Source organism: Cryptosporidium andersoni, assembly GCF_001865355.1.
Source record: "Cryptosporidium andersoni isolate 30847 chromosome Unknown contig_17, whole genome shotgun sequence".
In the NCBI taxonomy this organism is placed as follows: domain Eukaryota; phylum Apicomplexa; class Conoidasida; order Eucoccidiorida; family Cryptosporidiidae; genus Cryptosporidium; species Cryptosporidium andersoni.
The window spans coordinates 348,176-359,298 of record NW_027122834.1 but is presented as its reverse complement, the minus strand read 5'-3'; the positions used below and the strand labels follow the sequence as shown (position 1 = coordinate 359,298).

The 11,123-nt window shown below is 33.1% G+C and overlaps 1 protein-coding gene across 1 annotated transcript in view; it reads right to left on the bottom strand.

Annotated features, from left to right (window-relative positions):
- The window catches only part of cand_023590 (uncharacterized protein), a gene marked incomplete at both ends in the record, with an annotated part of 12,782 nt that extends 2,019 nt beyond the window's left edge, over positions 1-10,763 (bottom strand). The window contains one exon of the mRNA XM_067212589.1: positions 35-10,763. Coding sequence (XP_067068862.1) covers positions 35-10,763 — 10,729 coding nt within the window. The remainder of the gene's footprint in view (positions 1-34) is intronic.
- Positions 10,764-11,123: the final 360 nt, after the last annotated feature.

The window sequence follows — 11,123 nt, the reverse complement described above, 5'->3', positions numbered from 1 at the left end:
TGTAATGTTTCTTTATTTTGTAATGTTCCTTTACTTTGTAGTGTTTCTTTGCTTCTTAGTGTTTCTTGTTTTTCTAGTGTATCTTGCTTTTGTAAGGTTGCTTGGCTTAGTAGTGTAGTTTGATTTCGTAGAGTGCTTTGTTTTACAATATTATTAGGAACTCGGTTATCAATAGATTTCATTTCTACTGGTCCTAAATTACTATCTTCTCTTTTTAAAGATGACTGTTTAGATGAAAGTATCTTACTCATCTTTGTTGATGATTGTTCTAGAATTGCTCCACTACTATTGTCATGTCTAATTCCACTATTATTTGAGATTTGTCTATTAATAAGTTCATCATTTGAATTGTTGATAGCCTCATCAGATATAGGCATTGTTGAGTATACTGAGACACTATGCTCAAATGTTTGTCTTGACTGTAGTCCTTCTTCAGTCATTATAGATTCTGATTCAACATAAATATCATCATTATTTATACCTGATAACATACTACGTTGGCTCTGACTCCCTTCTTGGATATTTGATAATGCCTGAGTGCTGCCTTCTTTTAAATAAGTACTTCCAAAGTATGTAGTTCCACTATTCATCATTATCATCTGATTATTCATATCATCATTTAGTTTTAATGGGACTCCTAATATTTCATCTACAGTATAATGTGGATAGGATTTTGGCTCGTTTAGAGTTACATTGACTTCTACATTAATTTTTAGATATTGATTAGGTTCGCAAGTACGATCATTTGCTGTTATTCTTCTGATAGCTTCCGTTACAAGTGAGAAGTCACAGAATCTGGTAACGAAGCTGTATTTATCAACTAAAATATTGTGTAAATTAAAAACAAAGCTGGCTGTTGGGACTCTTTCTTTGCCATTTGCTGCACCTTCACTAAATACTAATCTTGGGAAATCAACAGTAGCATATCCTGATTCAAAGGCTTGTCTGAACTGATTTGCACCACGTACATCAGTTTTATTTAATTCATCATTTGTGTCATTGCCATATTGCACTATTGCATCAATAAAATGACCCTTTTCATCAACTGTAATGTCGATAACACGCAATTCATGCTTACTTCTTTTCCCACTTAATATTAATCTCAGTGTTTTAATTAGACCTGGGAAAGGATCACTGATATTTAAGTGTCTTAGACAAGTATGAACTGAAAAATCAATACCGAAGAGACCCTCAAGAGATGCATTTTTACGAATATGATGCGTTATTAGCCTTGTTACATCTAATATATATTTACTTTGTAGATCATTTTCCAGAATTGCTGTTGCTTCTGATAAGCATGATTTACACTTTGGATTTAATTCATCAGAACAATTTTCAAATAAGTTAAAGTTTAATAACTTCGCATCTCTTGTATTTGAAATACTTCTTGTATCATACTTCAAGTTATTGTAATGATGCTTGATATATTCCCTTGATACTCTACCATCATATCCTTTTGGTGGGATGATCAAAGCACGCAATACACTTGGAACATCGAAATAATGATCAAATACTGATGCTGTAATTTGATATATACCAACATTATCTAGTGGAATATTTGCCCTAATACATGCTGTTTGCACAATAGCTGCAATTCCTGCCAATGATATCACATTTGCTGGAGCAACGCCCAACTTATCTGATACCTCTGTTGGAAGATGACTTTTAACTTGTGAGCCAATTTGAATTGCACCCGGATATTGTGGAGTATGAGAGTAATACATTGAGTGGAATGATACTGATAGGCGATTGGCATCATCATAACCAAACAAATCAAATAGTAATTCAGCCTTCTCACTTAATGTACCACGAGAGCATAACACTATAGAAGCAATAAGTTCTCTGAGTGGTACAGGAGTTAATGAAATCTTTTCATCCGATAGATTCATCGATATCTTTGCAAAACTCTCTACAATTTCATCTACATAAGGTAGTAAAGATGGGACTGAAAAGAAGAATAGTTGTTGAAGTTGTGATCTAGTTGGGCCATATTTTCCTGTGCTAATTTCTAATTTACCTGGGTACATTGAACGCATTGTTGGAATTGTGGACAAATTACCACCTGACTCATCCATTTTCCTCCTTCCATATATAATATCAAATACACCTTGTTTTGGCTCTTGTTCCCAATCTTTTAATTTTTTATCTTTAATGTCTGGGTAAAGCTCATCACGAAGATCTTGTGCATCTACTGGAGCGTATATAGCATGGAAACCACCATAATCACCCCATTGTTGCTTGCCAAATGCAAATGGCAACAATGCACTTGTATCTAACTCATTATTAGGGACATATGTATACCAAGAAAATAGTAGGCTCATTTTATTACAATCATTAAATACTGCCAATGTCTCGTTATCTTTATTCAGTACTAAGCTACCACCACTACTATGCCATCTATCCAAACTTAATTGTGCAGAACACAATATCTTATTTTCTTCATCTAATGCTTCAGAATCTAATACTTCAATGAATACATCAACTGTTTGTGGTGCTTCTACATCATCCTCCACTACATGTATTAAACTATGACGTCCATGAATCTTTTTCTGTACTGGAGGCTTCCATATTTCAATAGGAAACATAAACACATTATTTGATTTCCAAATAAATGATCTTGAGCAACGTTCTGTTGCCGGATCTGTTGCTACTTTGTATTGACCCATACGTACACATACTACTGGTGAAATTGGTTCGTTGTATTTTGCAAATTCACGTACTTCATCAATCTTTATTATAACATAGCCTGCTACACCAGGTGGTAGCTGATGTAAGTTACGACCTGCATATAATGCTTGGAATTTCATTAAGGGATACAGTGATTCAGTTAAATCTTTCAATGATAAACCAGGAGACAAAACAGTTTTCGGGACATATCTACCACCTATAAATCTCATACCCAAGTGAGTTGGTGCATCACTCCCATGTTGGTATTGCAATGGTGTCATATTGATAATCTTCTCTAATACACTATTTTGCTTATTTGTAAACCATAAACATTCTTGATATGATAATATATATGCTCTATATAATCTGTGTATAGTCTTATATTTCTTATTATCACCAAATATCATAAAGTCTGCTCTTTCGATACCATGAACCATATTTAATGGGTTTGTCATCATAGACATAACTGAGTTAATTGTCTCACGAATACTTTTAGATGACATTAAAGGATTAATATTAATTTCACGATATGATTCCATCATTATATGATATGATAGACATATCATTAAACGTCGACTGATGCATACATAAATCTCATGCTCTGATTCACAATTGTTTCCATCTTTTTGACTTTGCTCTTTTGATTCATCATGGTTTTTATGATAGTTCTTACTTCTAAATATATGTTTTGGTTGGAAATAAACATTAAATAGTAAGTCATAAAATTGAGTTAGTGTTGAAGTTGGCAATGAGCCAGAGAATAGTGCAGTTAGCAGACTATAAAATACTTCTTCTAGTTGGAATCCAGATGCTATCATATTATCATATTCATATGGGTGTAATAATTCTAATGCACTCTTTAAAAAGATAATATCATGAATTTGAGCAGGCATATTATCATCTTCATCTTGTTTATCATCTTTTTCTGTTGTAAAGTATGGTAACAGTGCTCCTTTAATTATTCTCTGCTCTTTGTGTTTATTACCTAGTGTAATTGAGTGTTTTGAGCCACAAACTGCATATATCAAGTAGAATACATCTTCACTAGTTAAACAGACTCCTCCAAAATTCATTAATAGTTCAATTGTTAGTGATAGTAAACCAAATGTATACTGTAATGGTAATCCGGCATGGAATTTTTCACAATTAAATACATTATATTTCTTTCTTAATGAAAATACTACTAAACTTCGTACAATATATCTGACATTATCCCAAAATGCTTGAACATGGTCAATACCTAAGATTGTCTCACAGATGTGATATTTTATCTTTGCACATTCCAGATCTTCATCTAGTTGGCGTAATACACACGAGTTACAATTTTCTGCATATTCAATTAAATATGAGAATAATGTATCATGACCACATTTGCTTGCATCATTCAAAGATCTCCACTTCTTATAAATATTTTCTTTTAAATCATATGCACCACTAATTTGCATCCAGACATATGGGCGATAGTAATTTGGAATACCGGATTTTAATAAGGACCAAATTTTTTCATTAGGTATTTCATCATCATTTTCGCTATTAGTTTTTTGGTTATTAAGTGACGGTACAAGTAGATCACTAAAATTAAAGATTACAGGGACTGATTCTATCATTGCTGGAATTGATATTGGGAATTGCATATCAATTGTACGATCTCTATTAAATACAAATACATTATTCCATTGAATATTTTGTTGTTTCAATCTTTCAGGAGTTTCAATACCTAATATTGTTCTTGTAGCAATACCCGATGGTGTTGCTGCTAATAATCTCCATTGATCATTTTCACTGAAATATTGATACACATTAATATGTGGTTTAATTTCATTCAAGTCATCGGTATTTTCAGATACTACATTACGTACATCCCTAACTATTAGGTTGAATACACCTTCTGTTGTACTTTTAATTCTCCACCCTACTTCCATATTTATAAATGTAGATAGTTTCTCACTAGACAAGTACTCTTTACGTGCATCATATCTTGTTTTACGCTCAGCCTGAATTGATGCTGAATATGAATACAACCTGATAGTTGAATTAATTTTATTAAGTAGTAGAGATGATAGTGATGGCAATAGAAATTCGCCTAAATATTCATCTTCATTCCAAAGTTCTAGCAAAATTTGTGGTAATTTATCTCGAACATTGGCATTTACTAATATTGACCAACTATCATGAGATAATTCATCAACCTTATGTAGTAATAATCCTTGTCTATAAAGTTGTTCCCATTGCTGTAAACCCTTGTTGCTTGAGTCTGCTAGCAAGTATTTCCATCGGGACATGCTTTGTTTTTCAACAAGATCAGTTAATGGCTCCAAGAACATCATATGTTCATAAATACAACGTTCATATATCCATTGTTCAGCTGGTCTCAGCAAATACATTTGAATTACCTTTAACATCTTAATATCACTTCCATTTTGTCTTAACATATCAAAGGTATCACCATTTAACTGTTTAAATTTATTAGCATATACTCTAGAAATTTTGTTTGCTAAAGGAGTATTTGGATCATATGGAGTTTTGATATATGGAATACCACTGCTATCAAATTGTTTCCTGTGGTAATCCAAAATGTGCTCTTTGTAATCATTAGCTGTTGGTTGAAATTCTGACAGTAATCTAATATCCTTTGCTCCATATCTTACTAGGAAGCATATATCACCGTGATAGTCAACATCCTCTTTTACTCTAACTCTCCACGAGCCATGTATTCTACGTGCTTGGTTAGTTTCTCCATAAAGAGCACGGTAGAATTCTTCAACAGTTATTTCTGGATCTTGATCTAGTACAAATTCCAATGCTTCTTGAACACTTTTGAAGGTATATTTCTTACCACCAGTATTTGATGCAGATATTACATATGAATATTGTGGTATAATTCTTTTAAATTTAATATTAAATGGATTCTCTGGAGTCAAGTAGTCCACCGTATTTAATATTACATGACCAACAAAAGTGTCATCTTCAGTATTTCTAACAGTACCATCCAATACAGTATTTGTTATTTCCTCAACCTTCTTTTCAGTATTTTCTTGGAATATTTTAATAACTAAAATTGGTACTTCATCACTTGCTTCAATATATGTAGTATTAAATACATATCCACCAGTTTCACAATTATTCCTATTATTATAAAATCTACACTTGTAAGTATTATAAATATCATTAATTGCTTTATTTCTATCAACTTTATCAGGAATTATACCCACTAGTTCGCCACTAATTTCATCTAAAATTTTAGCATCTTCTGAATCTTTTTCATAAGGTGATGTTTCATCAGGCAATACATTATAACATGTATCTGATACATAATACGAGCTGAATGTTATATCTTGTATTAGAGATATAAACTCTTCTCTAAGTTTATCTACAGAATTCCCATCACCTTGTTTTATTTGTGTTGAGTATCCAAATGGTATATAACTTGCATGAAGTTCAGCTAACCTAGAGTCTATTGGAGCTGGACGCAGTTGCTGTGGTAGTAGAGTATCTTTAACGTCTTTCTTATCCATATTAAAATTGCATATTCTTTCTTCAATTAAGCGTCTTACTGCTTGTCTTAAATTACTCTTAACATCATAATTGCACTCATTTTCAATAATTTCATATAACCTTTTCGGAATACGTGACCATTGGAATACAGTGTAAAAGTTTAAAGGTTGAGTATTTCTGCATAAGATGTTGACACTATCTATTACTACTTCCAATTCTCCACTATCATAGCGTTCTCCTTTATTATTAGCAACACCTAATAAATGCCTTTCTAATTTCATTGATGAGGCTTTGCAATCTTTGTAATCTCGTTCTTCACTGCTCATTATATCACGAATACGTTCATATGCTCTCACTCTACGGAATGCCTTTTCACGAATTGTATTTCTAATAATTGTAGCCCATAAAGTCATTTGCTGTGGAGTTTCCGCTTTAATAAATAATATCCACTCATACTCACAAAATATGGGATTGACATCCAGTGGCAGATATCCACCATAGTTAAGAATGTGACTAAATACATTGATACTGTTATCTGCATATCTAGTTATTAATGTGTCATATACATGAATACCTGCTTTGTGAGGTGTGGTTAAAAATGAAAGAGGAACACCCATTACTAATCTTTGTTCAGGGATAAATACACAGCCCTCCGGGAATTCGGTTGGGTTAATATCAATGTTTTCAGGCCATCTGCATAAAGCTGTACGATTTTTGAAAATAGCAATAATGGTAACGGGAACATGCCTTACACGATGTGTTAATCTTGTTACTCTTTCACCTGGTCTAAAGCCATCGGTAAGAATACGATGCCAAATACCAGGTAGTTTACGATCTCTAAATGTTCTTGGATCTTCTGGTAAATAAAATTCTGCAGGTACTGGATCTTGTGTATAAAGTGGAACTGGTTGTGCATCAATAGCTTGTAATTCTTCATATAATGTAGATTGAGAGTGATTCTGGTCAAGTAAGTTCAGGTCATTAATTTGGTTGTCAGAATTATTTTGAAAACCACCTAGTTCGTATTCAATGTAATTACCAATAGGACGCAATGGTAAACCTAAACATCCAGCCTTCATTGGATCGAATTTACCTGGGCAACTCCTTTGGTGAAACTCTTTTCTTGAAACTGGATATTTCAATTCTTCCTCAACTACCAGCAACGCTGTATCACCAACTAATTTGAAGTCATCTGATTGGTCAATAACTTTTTTCAATGTAACGTCTGTTTTCCTCCTCAATGTTATCATCATTCTAATTTGAACATTGGGCATTATATCTTGCCTTGCTTCTTGTAATTCTGTAGATTTAGGGCCTAATTGTGCAATTTGAAGTGCATAGTCTAAGCCTTTACTACCATATAATGCAGATGCAGTAGGTTTAAATACTGCATATAGTCCATTACTGCTGTGTGGACCATTCAAGTTCAACTTTGTTGCATCCACTAATAATTCCCCCATAATGACAGAATCTTGTAGTAATCGTGCAAGTGATGAACAGCGATCTTCACTACCAACAGCTCGTCTTATCAGTATTTGTAGACACTTAGGGTCTACATTTAACTGATTGTCATATGTTGGAATATATAAATGAGAACGAAAATCAGCAGCTGCACTATCATATCTAGTCTGTACTAAATGTGTAACGCAACTTACATCTCCCATAATAACTTCAACAAAATAGAGACCTGGTGTCCAAGCAGGATCTAGTGTTACTTGCCCTATATACAATTCAACACAATCTCCTTGTTTAGCTTTAATACTATTTCTTGCTAAATCTAAGGTAAATGAAGATAGGGCTTGCAGTCCACCTAAGCAAATTGTTTCAGGTGAAATTGGATTTTCTCCCATAATATCAATGTCGTCAGTAGTATCAGCAGCAACATCTAACTGACCTAAAGATAAATATTCTAATTCCTCACTATCGTTATCCAATAATCCCAAGTATTTAAGAATCTGCACTGCTCTTGTATTTCCTTCACCACTAGTATTAACATCTGGAACTGGTTGTTTAAGAATAAAGGAATCAACAGAAATAAATTGGACCCTTTGTCTTACTATTTTATCCATAGAACATAAATCTTTTAATGGGACATCAATTGATGCAATTACTTCGTCTGGAATATTTTCAACTGGAGATTTAACCCATAAATCAATTGTACAAATAGCTTCCTCAAATATTTTCATTCTAATCTGTTTAAGCATCTCAGGACATGCATTGGGAGATGCCAATAATGGAACTTCTACACAAAAGTTTATGTCATAAGTTGGATTAATACCTACAGCATGAGCAGAGGTATATGATTGGTGGAAGGCAGTAATTCGTAAATAAGTTTGGACAGTACTATCTCGTATATCATTAGCCTTGTCAACCTGAATTGTTTGAAAAGGATCAACTACGCTCAGTTCAGGTGGTGCAACCAATCCTTCAATTAACTTGCCAGTTTTTAAGGCTACTGCAGTTGCATTTTTATTATATGACTTATTTTGAGAACTCCCAGTATCTTTAACTGAAGTTAGTCCTCTGCTAAAAAGATATCTTATCGAAGAAATTGTCGAATTTGAGGGTATAAATTTACTGCTATCTTGCTTTTCCAAAATTTCATTATCTAGTTGAATTTCTGAATCAACATTTTCATTATTAGTCATAGTAGCTGCAGTAAAAAGTCTCCTTATACTTGAAATAGTAGATGACATTGAACATAAATTATCGTCTTTCTCCTTAACATTAGAAACTAATGACTTAATTGTGCTAAGTTGAGATTCCTGGAAATTATCACCATAAGTCAGTGCAGCCATAATAGTGAGTTTTTCATATGCTGACATATTTTGTAGTTCTCTAGCATAATACTGGTAATATCCAACATACAAACGTGAAAATCTTTCATTTAAGCTTACGGACTTTACATTAATATTAACTCTTAATACATTTACTGGTGTGTCTCTAATTAAAAAGTCGGGTGAAATAGCTGGTTTAAATCCAATTCTAGGACCACAAATTGCTAGCCAATTACCAGAAGTTACTTTAACTTGCTCATCTTTAGCTATTGGCATTTTATTTGGAAAGCATGGATCTTGTTGGCTATATACCAATTCATCCACACATTCAGCAATATCATATTCTTTTTCAATAATTGGAGCTGCTGGTAAATCTTTAGCCAAATAACTGGGTTTTGCAGCATTTACAATAATACATGATATTGAGTCAACATTTACAAACATACTTTTTGGTTGAGTTTTATTCCACTTTTTGGGTGACCATAAAATTTTACTTAAATCACTTGAAATTTTTACTCTAGATTCTTCTTGATACGTTGGAATTGTAGAATACTTTGTACAAGAAGATTTTGAAGCTTGATTTATCTTATCTAAAATACTACACTGATATGACTTAACTGCTGAGTTAACATAAAATATTGTTGGGAAATCCCTTCCTTGTTGTCCCTGCTTTATCTGAGAACCTGCAGAGGTAGCTGCAATAGCAGCTACATCACTTTCTGTTGTCTCAATACTTTCGGCTGAATTTTTAAATTGTGCTTGGCTTTTGCTTTTTTCACGTCTGTAACCTTCTTGAATTAGTTCAATAATAGATTCACGCTTCTGTTCAGCACGTAATAACAACTTATCACGTCTATAAAGTCTACCAAGCATTACTTCACGACCTAACAATTTCAATCCTTCGTTCATATCCTTATTCTGTACTTGGTGTATCTTCACCCACTTATTTAGTACTCTAGTAGCTTTAAGATATCTTAGTCTATTAACAAAACATCTTAACATAGTCTCACGATGTGCACGATTTTCCGCTTCAAATACTAATGCATCCCAAGCTAATGGTATATCTCTCTGTGCAATACGAGTAATAACATTTGAAATTAATGCTGCTTGGTTTGGATCTAAATTCAGATTTGCAACATGAAAGATTTTAACCCAGTCTGCAATTTCTTCTTTAGTATTGCTATATAGACAAAAATGTCTCACTTTTGGCTCTTTTGTAACTATTGAAAGTCTGTACTTAGCCTCGATTTGCTCAATGGAACGATCTTCTTTCAATATTTCTATTGGTGATGACCATGGAGTCTTATGGGGGGGTGAATCACGATCTTCTACTTCGTATGCAGCACCTATTAAACTATATAGTTTAGGATGAGCATCTTCATTAGCAGTATGATAAACTGCTAAATTTGTCCCCTTAAATATAAACCACCTAGGAGATAATCTTCCCAAAATTCCAAGTTTTTTAATACAGTATTTCCTATTCATTATTATACGCCCACTACCTTCATCGTCTACCATAAGTTTCTGTGAAATATCCCTCATTTCCTCTGTAATTTGGCCATTTTTAACATCTAGATATTTTCCTTGACTCTCGGAATCATTCCATGCAGTCCTGTTATAATGGCTCATTAACATAGCTCTAATTAAAGGTATGGTATATAGTTTTCCTTCTTTTTGATTTCGTGTCATTTCATCACAGCTCACATCTTTTCTATAATGTAATAACCAGTCCTTTGTTATTGCAATTGGCATTTCGCCTGAATTAATACGGATTTCATTAAATTCCATTGTATCTGATTCTCCCACGTTTTCAGGTAAATCCATTATTATCTAGTCTTAATAAATAAGTATTGTATGCTTTTATTAAGAATTCAGATCTTGATATGAAAATTCGTAGTTCACTTTATGAAACAAAAGTTCCAGAACTCAGAGCACAGTAGAAAGTTAAAAAATTGAATAATACGAATTTATTTGTTATACTTGAAGTAACAGCCAACTTCACTATATTCCAATACTTTCTAAAGTGTGGAATGGCAAGACAAGACAAAACTGTGTGCATCCCCCATGTCTTCTATTACATGCTTCTATTTAAAGATAGTGCATTGAACAAAGTAGTGTTATATATATCTGCACACATGACACATATTAGTGTCTACTATGTTTATGGTGGTTTCTCTTAAATTT